This window comes from Hemitrygon akajei, chromosome 9, assembly GCF_048418815.1.
Source record: "Hemitrygon akajei chromosome 9, sHemAka1.3, whole genome shotgun sequence".
NCBI lineage: Eukaryota > Metazoa > Chordata > Chondrichthyes > Myliobatiformes > Dasyatidae > Hemitrygon > Hemitrygon akajei.
The window spans coordinates 21859000-21874442 of NC_133132.1; the positions used below are offsets into that span (position 1 = coordinate 21859000).

The 15443-nt window shown below is 48.3% G+C and overlaps 1 protein-coding gene across 4 annotated transcripts in view; it reads left to right on the forward strand.

Annotated features, from left to right (window-relative positions):
- Nucleotides 1-15443, forward strand: part of LOC140732915 (serine/threonine-protein phosphatase 4 catalytic subunit-like) — an 87791-nt gene that overhangs the window by 60474 nt on the left and 11874 nt on the right. For all 4 annotated transcript variants that reach the window (XM_073055609.1, XM_073055610.1, XM_073055611.1 and 1 more), the window contains exons 3-7: nt 325-376; nt 993-1043; nt 2618-2719; nt 3291-3464; nt 9550-9676. In XM_073055609.1, the coding sequence (XP_072911710.1) occupies nt 325-376; nt 993-1043; nt 2618-2719; nt 3291-3464; nt 9550-9676 (506 nt within the window). The remainder of the gene's footprint in view (nt 1-324; nt 377-992; nt 1044-2617; nt 2720-3290; nt 3465-9549; nt 9677-15443) is intronic.

Genomic DNA, 15443 nt, shown 5'->3' on the forward strand with positions numbered 1-15443 from the left:
AAGAGGGAAGTAGTGAAATTGATGTTCATGCTATCTTATTGGAGATTATCAAGGCAGAATGAGTTGTTCATTCTTTGATCTTTGTCTAGCCTCAACTTGATAGTAGAGGAGGCTGTGAACCACAGTGTTAGGGGAATGGGAACTGGAATTAAAATAATTGGCCATGGATTAATTTCTTTTGATGTTACAGCATATAGAAGGGTTCTGAAGTGAAATGTTCCTGGCATTTTTTTTTAGCATCACTGACTCAGCAGTGTGAACTTGGGGTAATAATTAAATACTTTATGAAAAGAGTGACATACAATATCCTTTATGCCTGAACAGGGAGATTCTTTCTGAAGAGAGCAACGTTCAACAAGTGAATTCTCCAGTCACTGTGAGTTAACTCATTTTGTATGAAATTGTTGTCAAACCTGTGATTATTACATTGGAGTGAAATAAATTAAAAGATGGCTGTTTCCTTGATTCTCTCTGGTGTCTTGTCAATGTGCAGGAAAGGGGTGCAGGAAAGGGGAGTGTTCCCTCACACTCCTGCCTTGCATTTTGGAGATGGTGTAGAGACTTTGAGTTGAATTACCTAGCATAGGTTCTCCAGCTGTCTTAATGTGGCCAGTCACATTGAGTTTTGGTCAACCCTCGCTCTCTGAACACTGGGCTGCAGTCGAAGGTGGCCTGACTCCATCTCCCTGAATTAAACTGGAGCAGCATTCTGCTCACTTCCTAGTAAGTTAACACCTGCGAACACTTCCATCAACACTTGCTCACTAAAGCAGTTGCTTAAAATTCAGAGCTGTCGCAGATTTGGGTCCTGCAGTATTTCCTTCTTTAAAGGTGTGCTTAAGAATGATCTTCCCACTCGTAAACTGGTCTGTTCTGAAGTGTTTTTGAGCAACACATGAACTTCTTCCCTGAAACCTCTGAGGAAATAGGTTCATGGAGGTACGCCCAGAAGTAATTGTTTATCTTCTCGGTTTGTTTCTTTTTCCTTGTAGGTATGTGGAGACATCCATGGGCAATTCTACGATCTCAAAGAGCTTTTTAAAGTGAGTTACATTCAATTAGGTACACAGGTGTAAATCTGAATGGTGTAATTCAATGTCCTAGGGAGATTGTTTGCTAGTGCTGTTGGGGAGGCTTTAAACTACCGGTAATATGGCAGGGGGATGGGAACCCACACAGAAAAGAAGAGGGAAGTGATGCAGAGACTAAAGCTAGAGTTAGTGAAGAAAAAAGTAGGATTAGAGTGCATAAAAGTAAAAAGCAAAAATCGCATAGGTCACTAGATTCTAAAAGGACAATGAGTATAAGGGCACTTTATCTAAATGCCCGCATTATTAGAAACAAGGTTGGTGAACTTGTGGCACAGATCAGTACCAAGGCATATGATTTAGTGGCCATTACAGAAACCTGGTTGCAAGATGGAGATGACTGGGAATTAAATATCCAAGGGTATCAGGTAATATGGAAAGATAGGAAAGAAGGCAGAGGAGGTGGGGTGGCGCTCTCGATTAGGGATGAGATCAGGACGATTGTGAGAGACGATATAAGATCTACGGAGCAGAATGTTGAGTCCACCTGGGTAGAGATTAAGAATAGTAAAGGGGAAAAAATCACTGGTGTGAGTTGTCTATAGGCCAGCTAATAAAAATATTGCAGTGGCAGAGGCGATTAGAAACCTAGAAAACCTACAGCACAATACAGGCCCTTCAGCCCACAAAGCTGTGCCGAATGTGTCCTTAACTTAGAAATTACCTAGGGTTACCCTTAGCCCTCCATTTTTCTGAGCTCCATGTACCTGTCCAGGAGTCTCTTAAAAGACCCAAATTAACCAAGAAATAACTGAGGCTTGTAAGAACAGAACGGCAGTTGACATGGGTGATTTCAACTTCCACATAGATTGGGTGCATCAGGTTGGTCAAGGAAGTCTTGAGGAGGACTTCACAGAATGAATCCATGATGGCTTTCTTGAGCAGCATGTTAGTGAACCTACAAGGGAAAATGCTATCTTAGATCTAGTCCTGTGCAATGAGACAGGTAAGATTAATGATTGGAAAGAGTGATCATACTATGATTGAATTTCGCATACAGATGGAGGATGAAATAGTTCTAAAACTAGTGTTTAACGCTTGAACAAGTTGTTTCCATTGGTAGGTGAGACTAGAACTAGGGGACATCACCTCAAGATTCAGGGGAGAAGATTTAGGACGGAGATGAGGAGAAACTGTTTTTTCCCAGAGAGTGGTGAATCTGGAATTCTCTGCCCAGGGAAGCAGTTGAGGCTTCTTCACTAAACATATTTAAGATACAATTAGATAGGTTTTTACATAGTAGGAGAATTAAGGGTTATGGGGAAAAGGCAGGTAGATGGAGAGATCAGCCATGATCTTATTGAATGGCTGGGCGGGCTCGATGGGCCGGATGGCCTACTCCTGCTCCTATTTCTTATGTTTCTAAATATTCTAAATACCATGGTAGTTGAAGTCCTTAGTGATCTTGTGATGCTGTCTTCCAGTAATTTTTGTATGTTCTCTCGTGCTTATCATAGCCTTGGACCTGGGTGGTCAGACTCTGCAAGATCAGGATTGATTGTCCTGAACATCTGCTTTGTCTGCCACAGGTTGGAGGAGACATTCCTGAAACTAACTACCTGTTCATGGGAGATTTTGTTGACAGAGGCTTCTACAGTGTTGAGACATTCTTGCTGCTATTAGCACTGAAGGTGAGCTCATTTCTGCCAGGTTGCTGACTCCTCTCCTTTGCGTGGCGTGACTGCCCTTTCTTCCACCAGACCACATTACTTCCTTTCCCACCATCTCCTAAATTTTTGCCCTTGGTGTCCCTTTCCACATATGGTGGTCCTCTAATCTTGCTTTTCCATCTGTGTATCATCAGCACATTTTGGCTTCAGTACACTCAGTCATTTCAGCCAAGTCATTATATTGAAAATAGTTGAAATCCCAGTGCTGACCTTGTGCTGTCTTAGCTACAGTCTGCCAACCTGAAAATGACCCGTTTTCCTGAGCCTGTTCTCGAGCTAAAATTCTGCATGTTAGTGTCTTCTCCACATCATGAGCTCTCAACTTGTGTGTGCAATAACTTCTTTTGACCACCTTATAAAATGCCTTACAATCCATATAGTTATAACCCTGGAACTGGAATCGAATATAATGTTCTTTCCAAAAAGTGTGATTCTGCTTTAGCTCATATCCTGGGTTTCTGGTCCAACACTGTGACCAGTGGACCATCAGCTGGTTCTTTCATCACTAACCAAGATCTGTTGTGTGCAATAGGTTCGCTATCCTGACAGAATCACGCTGATCAGAGGGAATCACGAGAGCAGGCAGATTACCCAGGTGTATGGTTTTTATGATGAGTGCTTGCGTAAATATGGGTCCATAACTGTGTGGAGGTACTGCACCGAGATCTTTGATTACCTCAGCCTTTCTGCTGTTGTGGATGGAAAGGTAAGTGCTTTTGTTAAAGAGGTTAACTGGGTGTAGGCATTGTATACTGATGGAAAGGCTTGGTATAATGTCTGTGCCTAGATTTTCAAGTGATTGGTTCCATGTTTAGTTCTGGGGTTTGGCAGTCTGAGTTGTGGGTGTACTAAAGGAGACGTGAGTTCTTTGTGAACCCCACCCTTTGTCCCTGTAATGATCAAACTGTTATCAAAGATATTTTAGCCAGCCAGGAGTTGGTGGGGGTTCATGGAGGCTTGATCTTCTCAGTGCCCAGCTGGAGGTGTGTTCCTTTGGCAGAGCTTTGACGGTCAGCTTTGGGAGTTGATGATGGGTACGTGAAAACTATAGCCTGCCCAACTAACCCACAACCAAGCAAGTAACTTGGCCTCTGTGGGAGGTGTTGGGCTGGGAGAATATGTTGACACTGGTTCCTTATTTTTTTCTCTAGTGGATCTGGAGGGTTGCAGAGATGGTGGTAGTAGTTATCCAGTGCTTGAATGCCTGTTGCAGGCGGTCCAGGCCTTGAAGCGTATAGGAGAACAGGGATTACTCAGGACTGGTAGACAAGAAAGTTTGTGTGAGACACTGGTAATATCATATCTAGAAAATGGTGCAATGTGTGGGTCTCCATTTTTTTTTTAAGGAAGAATGTAAATACAGTGAAAGCAGCTTGGTGAACGTTTATGAGACCTGAACCTGGATCGAACAGATAGCTGGGCTGGCTGGGCTTGAATGTGCCAGTCAGTGACAGGGGACAGTGGATCCTGAGGAACTTTGAATGGCTGGGTGTGAAGAGCTTGTTTCTGTCGAGGGAGAATTTAGAACTGGGGTTCATAGGCACAAGAGATTCTGCAGTTGCTGGAAATGTTGAGCAATGCAAAATGCTGGAGGAACTCTGCAGATCAGGCAGCCTCTCCAGAGCGGTGGAAGCAGTCAACATTTCGGACTGAGACCCTTCATCAGGACTGGAAAAGAACGGGGCAGAAGCCAGAACGTGAAGGTGGGGGGGGGGGGGGGGGGCAGGAGTACAGGCTGGCAGGTGGTAGGTGAGAGGAGGGGGGCAGGAGTACAGGCTGGCAGGTGATAGGTGAGAGGGGGCAGGAGTACAGGCTGGCAGGTGATAGGTGAGAGGGGGGCAGGAGTACAGGCTGGCAGGTGATAGGTGAGAGGAGGGGGGGGCAGGAGTACAGGCTGGCAGGTGATAGGTGAGAGGAGGGGGGGGCAGGAGTACAGGCTGGCAGGTGATAGGTGAGAGGAGGGGGGGAGCAGGTGTACAGGCTGGCAGGTGATAGGTGGGGGGGCAGGAGTACAGGCTGGCAGGTGATAGGTGGGGGGGCAGGAGTACAGGCTGGCAGGTGATAGGTGAGAGGGGGCAGGAGTACAGGCTGGCAGGTGATAGGTGAGAGGAGGGGGGGAGCTGGTGTACAGGCTGGCAGGTGATAGGTGGGGGGGCAGGAGTACAGGCTGGCAGGTGATAGGTGGGGGGGCAGGAGTACAGGCTGGCAGGTGATAGGTGAGAGGGGGCAGGAGTACAGGCTGGCAGGTGATAGGTGAGAGGAGGGGGGGGCAGGAGTACAGGCTGGCAGGTGATAGGTGAGAGGAGGGGGGGAGCAGGAGTACAGGCTGGCAGGTGATAGGTGAGAGGGGCAGGAGTACAGGCTGGCAGGTGATAGGTGGGGGGGGAGCAGGAGTACAGGCTGACAGGTGATAGGTGAGAGGAGGGGGGGAGCAGGTGTACAGGCTGGCAGGTGATAGGTGGGGGGGAGCAGGAGTACAGGCTGGCAGGTGAGAGGTGAGAGGAGGGGGGTGGTGGGAGGGGGTGGCTGATCAGTAGGTCAAGGCTACAGAAGGAGGATAAAAGACAGTGGGCCATGAGATAAAGGGAAGGAAGAGGAAAACAAGAGGGAGGTGATGAGGGTGGAGGATGAGAAAATGATGAGAGGATAACCAGAATGGGGAATGGACAGGGAAAGTAGTTATGGATGTTAGAGAAATTGATGTTCAAGCTGTCAGGTTGGAGGCTACCCATACGGAGTAAAGTGTTGCTTCTCCAGCCTGAAAACTGGTAAACTTAAAAATAATATCAACATTACCTGCCCACAACGTTCAGCAGAAGAGCAACAGCAGCAGCAACGTCCTTTCCCATCCTCCTTCCATGCACGCACACACATAGTCCTTGACCCTGAACTCTCAGGCTTGTAGACGTGAGGCCTCCACCTTCCTGGCCCTGGCCTGCAGACATCTGGCCTACAACTTCTGGAAACACTGACCCACGGAGCTTTAACTTTCGAGCCTCAACCTCCAGATTCACTGACTTCTGTCTTTAATCTTTGAGCTTTGGCTTCTTGTATCGGCTCCAGGACTTGTAGATCATGGGACCTCGGGCTCATGTGGACTCCTGACTTGCCAAACTGAGTGTTCATTGCTCCTCATGCCTCCTGCCTACATGGACTTCCCACCCCGCGTCCCTCTCCCTAAAAACTTAACTGACCCTTAACTCAGTGTGTTGTTCCTAAAACCATTCCCTACAAACCTGAACAAAAACAACTAAGTCGGAGCCACAATCTTGGCGGACATCGCAGCTTGGTGCTGTCTTGAGCTGTGAGATTGACACATGTCATAACACATTTAATTTGCTTTTTCTGAGAATATTGCACAGTTTAATTTTAATTTAGTGTTACAGCACAGTAATGGGCCTTTTGGCCCAATGAGCCTGCATGGTCCAGTTACACCCATGTGACCGATTGAGCTGTGAGAAACCAGAGCACCCGGAGGAAGTCGAGCGGCCAGGTGGAGAGCGTACTTTAAAGTGATGCACTATGCAGCCTTTATGGTATTATAATAAACTTCCCATCGCTCTGGTGGCGATTTTTAATTGGTGAGAAAAATGCCAAACCATTAGGGTATTGAAATAGTCTGATAGCAGGTGATTGGAGTTTTATTGAACAAGAGTATAAGGCAGGTGAAGACACAAAATGTGGAGAAACTCAGTGGTCAGGCTTCTGTCACGGGAGTCACAGCAGAATGCAATGGTCAGCCTGAAGTATCACTAAAGTTTGACCTCAGTCTGAGCATTGTGTTCTGCTCCAGTCACCTCACAGGCATTAAGAGTTGTACAAAAATGAGGGACTACAGTTAAGAGGATGGATTGTGAATTTTATTTTATTTAGTGATACAGCGCAGAGTAGGTACTTCTGGCCTTTTGCCCCAACATCCCCATAAACCTGATTAACCCTAGCCTAAGCACGGGGCAATTTTCTATGACCAGTACACCTTTGGGTTGTTGGAGTCTTGTGAAAGTGCATAGAATGATGACTAATTAGGGCAGTGATTAAACATTTTATGCAGCATGTGATTGGAATGTGTTGACTGCAGATGTGTCGAATCCAAGAGAGAAGGATCAAATGATTGTACTGGAGATTTGGCTTGGGCACAGAGAAGTTGACAGGTTACAGCTCTAGAGGCCAACATTCAATGATTCTAGGAAATCCTAACTGATGTAAATTCATTGAAAAGAAAATAAATATTTGTAGCTTTATGAAGCTGAAATCAGGCAGGGTCCTAAAGGATTATAAAGTGAGAAAGAACTAACAGGAAATAGGGAGAGTCAAAGGAGGTAAAAAATGTCCTTGGTGTGTAGGATTATGAAAAATTGACAAATGTTAAACATTCCTGGAAAATGAGGATAACCATGGAGAAGTATGACACTCAGGGGAAATGGGGGGAATTTAAATTTGAGATAAGAGGATATGAGTGAGTTAGTAAATGATTACTTTGCTTCAATATTTACAAGGAAGGAGGACAATGAGATCACAGTGGGCTATGTTATTAATCAAGAGCGTGTGAAATCGAGGGGGGGTGGTGGTGGTGATGGGTCTGTTGAGAATCATTAATATGGGATCTAGTTCGAGGAGTTTGCTAGGGAACTGGCACGTGAAAATCTTTTTGATTTAACTGAAACGATGCTGCTTCCATCTGTATTCTATCACCTAAAATTCTGTATAAGAAACAGGAACCAGAGGAGATCATGACCATTTGTAATATAAAAATCATCTATATTATGGCTAATCCTGGTCCTTTGCCTCATTCTCTTGTCTGTTTCCCAGATCTTCATCTTCCTCCTTTGCTGAATGGTTAAACATCCACAGCCCTCTCGGAGGGAATTTAAAAATTTACAAGAATACTTAGCAATTCCTCTGGTTTTCAAATGTCTGTCCCCTTAACTTGAATCTCTGGCTACTTCAAGATGTTATAGTTGAGAAAAGTTTCCCAGCAATTTATCAGCTGTGTTTTCTTAGTCATAACCCCTGAGGGCTTATCCCCCATGTTCAGCCTTTGACACCAGAGTGTGTGGCCATACTCATGGGCAGCCCCAGCATATCTTCAATGCAAATGATGCATTTCACTATATGTTTTGATGTGCTTGTGATAGATAAACTTGAATCTTGTGTCATAACCTCCATACCCCACCATATGTTTTGTCATGTCCATGATGTTGTGGGTACGAATGTCCGAGTCGGTTCGATAGTGAGGAGGGTAATCCCAGATTACAGAACAATATTGGGTGGAGTAATGGCCGATGAAATTTAATACTGAGAATTGTGAGGTGATACATATTGGGAGGTCTCATAGGGGTAGGACATGAACCATGAGAGTCGAGGTTCTAGGTGGCATTGAAGAGCAGGGGCCATTCCAGAGACCCTTCAAAGTGGCAGCACAGGTAGATAGTATTGAAGGCATAGGTAAGCCGGTCTGTAGCCAGGACACAATTATAGTAGCATGCTGTTTACGACACATTGCTTTACAAACATTGGTTAGGTCACATTGTGGTCAATTCTGGTCACTACATTATACAAAGAACATGATTGCACTGGGGGGGGGGGGGGGGCAAAGTGAATTAATCAGGATATTGCCCGAGTTACACTGTTGTGAAGAGAAATTGCTTTTGTCTCGATTTGTTTCTTCCTTTGAGTGGAGGAAACCAAGACTGGTATTGAGAGGTTATCAAAATTGAGTGACTTTGTGTGGATGGTGAGCTTTTCCCCAAAACAGAAGTGCCTCTTAAAACCAGAGGGCATGAGTACAAGGTTCGGAGATCTGAGGAATGTTTTCTTCACCCAGAATTTTGTAATCTGGAGCACTGGAAAGTGATGAGGTCTGTACTCTCACAACTTTTAAGTATTCAAAATTGTTTATTGTCATTTGCTACGCTACCTGCTGCCTGATGGTAGGGAGTCAAAGATTATGGGATGGATGTGAGAGGATCCTTGCTGATGCTGAGGACCATGTGTATGCAGTGCTCCTGATTAAATATCTCTGATACATGGAAGAGAAAACACAATAAGCATTAAGAACATAATATAAATATATATATATCTGTACAGATACTTGAGTCACCAAAGTATAGTAGGCTGCAAACCGAGAGCAGAGAAATGAGGTTAACATAACTGTATCATACTTGACGGGTGGCATGTATGTGGTGTCTGAAGATCCTGTTTATGTTCTGAATGAAAATTAATCTGATAAACCATTGCATTGCATTGCATTTAAGGCAAGTATATACTTCCCAAGATGAGACAAACTCTGCTTTTATCAATGTCACTCCCATAGCTTACCTCTGACTTCATCTGATTTGGTCTTTGATATTCTGGTCTATCCTGTTCTAGGCTGATGTTACACCTGACTGATTGTGGATCCTGTGTTTGCTTCACTTTTTGGAGGAGTGGAGAAGAGTCTTGTCCCGATTTACCTTTGCACTTGGGGTCTCCATCTACCCTTCATGTCGTCCCCCCCCCCCCCCCCCCACCGTGTTCTTCCTCTGCTCACACTGGTGCCCTCCTTTGCGAGTTTGCACACAGTGAAATCTGATTCATTCTGCTCTAGAGTTTCCCAGTAAATCGCATTTCACCTGCTCCTATCAGTGAACGAAATCACTCTGCTGCCAAGTTGAGGGAAGTGGTAATCTGTGCCAGAGTGACTCTTCCATAGGCCCTGAACTCAGTAACAGGTAGAAAAAGTTTGTTCAATTCAGCATTCTGAAAATCCTTTTTCTTTTTCAAACAAACACCTTCTGCATGTTCTCCTATAGATCTTCTGTGTGCACGGAGGCCTGTCTCCTTCCATCCAGACCCTGGACCAGATTCGGACGATCGACCGGAAACAGGAAGTGCCCCATGATGGCCCAATGTGTGATTTGCTGTGGTCTGACCCAGAAGGTGAGTGTTGGGGATTACTCAAAATATTGAGAGCGAGTTGTCAAACAGCCACAATGAATTCAAATCCTCTCGTGGTGGGAGCTGCTCTTGAATAACCCATGCTGATGTTCAATCTCTAATGTCATCAGCTCCGTCATTAGGAACTTTTGTTTTGCAGATGCACTGGGTAATATCGGGACTGAATCTCCATGGTAACCCCATGGCTCTCGGAGTGATCGTGCTTGGATGTGTGGAATAGTTTTATTATTGTAAAGTGCTAAGATAATGAAAAGCTTACTTTTTGTACCATTCATACAGATTAGATCATTACACAGTGAAATCAGGCAGAACAAAATAAAATTAAAGTACATTTGTCATTCAACCATACATGACCACCCATAAATCGAGCCAAATGCAAAGTTTCTCCAGGGCCAGAGGCAAATCTCAGCACAAGGCACATATCAGGCAGTGAGCACATACAAGATTACAGTAAAATACAGTCCAGGACCCTGTGTCCATGAATGTTGCAGTCAAACACAATTTGCTTGTCTTCTGCTGATCAAGCATGGAGTGGGGCAGACAGACTCCAGCGTGGGTGCTGTGCCACACTGCCCTGGTACTCCACACAGACTCCAGCGTGGGTGCTGTGCCACGCCGCCCTGGTACCCCACACAGACTCCAGCGTGGGTGCTGTGCCACACTGCCCTGGTACTCCACACAGACTCCAGCGTGGGTGCTGTGCCACACTGCCCTGGTACTCCACACAGACTCCAGCGTGGGTGCTGTGCCACACTGCCCTGGTACCCCACACAGACTCCAGCGTGGGTGCTGTGCCACACTGCCCTGGTACCCCACACAGACTCCAGCATGGGTGCTGTGCCACACTGCCCTGGTACCCCACACAGACTCCAGCATGGGTGCTGTGCCACACTGCCCTGGTACCCCACACAGACTCCAGCGTGGGTGCTGTGCCACTCTGCCCTGGTACCCCACACAGACTCCAGCGTGGGTGCTGTGCCACACTGCCCTGGTACCCCACACAGACTCCAGCATGGGTGCTGTGCCACACTGCCCTGGTACCCCACACAGACTCCAGCGTGGGTGCTGTGCCACACTGCCCTGGTACCCCACACAGACTCCAGCGTGGGTGCTGTGCCACACTGCCCTGGTACCCCACACAGACTCCAGCGTGGGTGCTGTGCCACACTGCCCTGGTACCCCACACAGACTCCAGCGTGGGTGCTGTGCCACACTGCCCTGGTACCCCACACAGACTCCAGCATGGGTGCTGTGCCACACTGCCCTGGTACCCCACACAGACTCCAGCATGGGTGCTGTGCCACACTGCCCTGGTACCCCACACAGACTCCAGCGTGGGTGCTGTGCCACTCTGCCCTGGTACCCCACACAGACTCCAGCGTGGGTGCTGTGCCACTCTGCCCTGGTACCCCACACAGACTCCAGCGTGGGTGCTGTGCCACACTGCCCTGGTACCCCACACAGACTCCAGCATGGGTGCTGTGCCACACTGCCCTGGTACCCCACACAGACTCCAGCGTGGGTGCTGTGCCACACTGCCCTGGTACCCCACACAGACTCCAGCGTGGGTGCTGTGCCACACTGCCCTGGTACCCCACACAGACTCCAGCGTGGGTGCTGTGCCACACTGCCCTGGTACCCCACACAGACTCCAGCGTGGGTGCTGTGCCACACTGCCCTGGTACCCCACACAGACTCCAGCATGGGTGCTGTGCCACACTGCCCTGGTACCCCACACAGACTCCAGCATGGGTGCTGTGCCACACTGCCCTGGTACCCCACACAGACTCCAGCGTGGGTGCTGTGCCACTCTGCCCTGGTACCCCACACAGACTCCAGCGTGGGTGCTGTGCCACACTGCCCTGGTACCCCACACAGACTCCAGCATGGGTGCTGTGCCACACTGCCCTGGTACCCCACACAGACTCCAGCGTGGGTGCTGTGCCACACTGCCCTGGTACCCCACACAGACTCCAGCGTGGGTGCTGTGCCACACTGCCCTGGTACCCCACACAGACTCCAGCGTGGGTGCTGTGCCACACTGCCCTGGTACCCCACACAGACTCCAGCGTGGGTGCTGTGCCACACTGCCCTGGTACCCCACACAGACTCCAGCATGGGTGCTGTGCCACACTGCCCTGGTACCCCACACAGACTCCAGCATGGGTGCTGTGCCACACTGCCCTGGTACCCCACACAGACTCCAGCGTGGGTGCTGTGCCACTCTGCCCTGGTACCCCACACAGACTCCAGCGTGGGTGCTGTGCCACACTGCCCTGGTACCCCACACAGACTCCAGCATGGGTGCTGTGCCACACTGCCCTGGTACCCCACACAGACTCCAGCGTGGGTGCTGTGCCACACTGCCCTGGTACCCCACACAGACTCCAGCGTGGGTGCTGTGCCACACTGCCCTGGTACCCCACACAGACTCCAGCGTGGGTGCTGTGCCACACTGCCCTGGTACCCCACACAGACTCCAGCGTGGGTGCTGTGCCACACTGCCCTGGTACCCCACACAGACTCCAGCGTGGGTGCTGTGCCACGCTGCCCTGGTACCCCACACAGACTCCAGCGTGGGTACTGTGCCACACTGCCCTGGTACCCCACACAGACTCCAGCATGGGTGCTGTGCCACACTGCCCTGGTACCCCACACAGACTCCAGCGTGGGTGCTGTGCCACGCTGCCCTGGTACCCCACACAGACTCCAGCGTGGGTGCTGTGCCACCCTGCCCTGGTACCCCACACAGACTCCAGCGTGGGTGCTGTGCCACGCCGCCCTGGTACTCCACACAGACTCCAGCGTGGGTGCTGTGCCACCCTGCCCTGGTACCCCACACAGACTCCAGCGTGGGTGCTGTGCCACACTGCCCTGGTACCCCACACAGACTCCAGCGTGGGTGCTGTGCCACACTGCCCTGGTACCCCACACAGACTCCAGCGTGGGTGCTGTGCCACGCTGCCCTGGTACCCCACACAGACTCCAGCGTGGGTGCTGTGCCACACTGCCCTGGTACCCCACACAGACTCCAGCGTGGGTGCTGTGCCACACTGCCCTGGTACCCCACACAGACTCCAGCGTGGGTGCTGTGCCACACTGCCCTGGTACCCCACACAGACTCCAGCGTGGGTGCTGTGCCACGCTGCCCTGGTACTCCGGTCGAGTGCGCGACTCCATTGCCTCTCTCCTGGATAGCTACACTGCAGCTTACGGCAGTATGACAGAGGTCACACAGCTCCCCTGCTCTCCAGCAATGAATCTGCGTTCTACATTAACAATGTAACACAGGAAAAGCAACTGAAACTATCACAGCACCTTCCTGCACTGACCCCCCTGATGCAGGCAGCAGCACAAGCCACACCAGTCTGGTTCCTTCAGTTGCTCTTAACGAGCTACTCGCTCGTTGTGTCCCGCCGGGTCTTGAGATTGTATCAAAAAAGTATGTACATTTTAAAAAAGACACCAACACCTTAGATGCAGCAGTTTCTACAGGGCCTGAGAGCACCCCCATCTTCCTGGCAGGATAGCAGTAACAATGCTGAGTGAAATGTCAGCTCCAGGGAAAATGCAGGACAGGTGAACGGTAAGGTGCAAGATCATACTGACTAATGTTGGACTTTATGGTCCTCACAAACACTTCTGTGTGCACAAGCAATCCCACCAGCCTGTGTGGAATTGTATTCTGCCTTTTCATCACACTAACGTACTGCTGCCTGACCTAAATGTGCCCATAGACAAGTCCGCTTAATCTGTGAAATTCCCTTTCTAGGCTGAGCATGCATTGTTCAAGTACTGTAGACACATGGGTGTGCAACTAAGTAGATGTAGTCACCGGTAACCAACCAGAACAGGTTTCCTTTATTCCCACTCGTCTCCTACCAGTTAGCCAATGTTCTGTCCATGCTAGTATCTTTCCTATCTTGTTTAACAGTCTTACGTGACACTTTGTTAGAGGCCTTCTGAAAATCCAAGTAGACAATTTCCACTAACTCTCCTTTGTCTATTCTGCTAGTTATTTCCTCATAAAGTTCCAACAGGCTTGAGGCAAGACTCTCTCTTAAGGAAGCCATGCTGACTTTGGCCTATTTTATCACATGCCTGCAATTACCCCAAATCCTCATTCTTAATAATGGACTCTAACATCTTCCAATCATCGATGTCAGACTAACTGGCTTATAATTTCCTGCCTTTTGCATCCTTCCCTTCTTGAGTGGAGTGACATTTGTGACTTTCCAGTCTTCTGAAACCATTCCAGAATATAGAAAGGTAACTACTAATGCCTCCACTACCTCTTTCAGAACCCCGGGTTGTAGACCTTTCAGCTTTCCAGGCTCCTCCTCCTTAGTAAGAGTGACCACAATCACTTCTGCCCCCTGTTGCTCTCAAATGTGTGGTGTACTGCTGGGGTCCTCCACAGTGATGTCTGTCATTTCTTTGTCTCCCATTATTACCTCGCCGATGTTACTCTAGCATGGTCTGATATCCGCTCTCACCTCTCTTTTGTTCTGTATGTATCTGGTGAAAAAAAATTGGTATCCTTTTTTATGCTGTTTACTACTTTATTTCAAACAACAGAAAATATGCAGATGCTGGAAATCCGAGCAACAGACACAAAATGCTGGAGGAACTCAGCAGGCCGGGTAGCATCTATGGAAAAGAGTAGAGTCAATGTTTGGGCCGAGACTGGGGAAAAGAAGATGCAGTCAGAGTAAGAAGGTGGAGGGGAGGGAGAAACACAAGGTGATGGGTATAACTGGAGGGGCAAGGGACGAAGTAAAGAGCTGGGAAGTTGATTGGTGAACGGGATACAGGACTGGAGAAGGGAGAGTCTGATAGGAGAGGACCAAAGACCATGGAAGAAAGAAAAGGGGGGAGGAGCACCAGAGTGAGGTGATAGATGGGTAAGGAGATAAGGTGAGAGGGGAAAAATGCCCCCCCTCACCATTCCACATTCCCATTTTTCCTGTAATACTGATACATCTGAGTTTATCTTCTCCCTCGCAAACTACAGGGTGAATTCTGTCATATTATGATCACTGCTTCCTAAGGATTTATTTACCTTAAGCTTCCTAATCAAACCTGGTTCATTACACAGCACCAAATCTAGAATTGTCCTTTCTCCAGCGGGCTCCATCAGATGCTGCTCAATAAAGCTATCTTGTAGGCATTGCAGAAATCCAGTACCAACCTGATTTTCCAATCTATCCACAAGGATTCTACACCTTTTGATCGTACATATGTCACATGCTTCTAATCCTCTGGAAGGATATGATTTCACTTTTTTACCAACAAAGCCACCTTGCCCCTCCATTGCCCTTCTTGTCTTTTCAATAGGATGTTTAGTTTACAGCTGTAATCGTCTCTCAACCACCACTCTGTGATGTTCATACCTGCCAATTTCTAGCTACACTAGAAACTTGTCAGTCTTACATGGTTCATGTAATAATCCAGAGATTATTACCCATTTGGTTCTGTTTTAATTTAGTCCCTAGCTGCTCAAATTCCCTCTGCAGGACCTCTTTCCTTGTTCTTGCTCTGTCATTGGTACCTGCACAGACCACATCAACTGGATTGTTCCCCCCCCACCACGCGATTCCTAATTTCTCTGCAGCTTCAGGACTCCCAATCCTTGTGAGAGTATTGTCTATTCCCCTGACTGTATTATCCCCAATTACGACTACATTTCTCTTATCTTCACCGCCACCCCCGCAAAACACGGTACTCACCCTTCCTCTGACTCCCACTC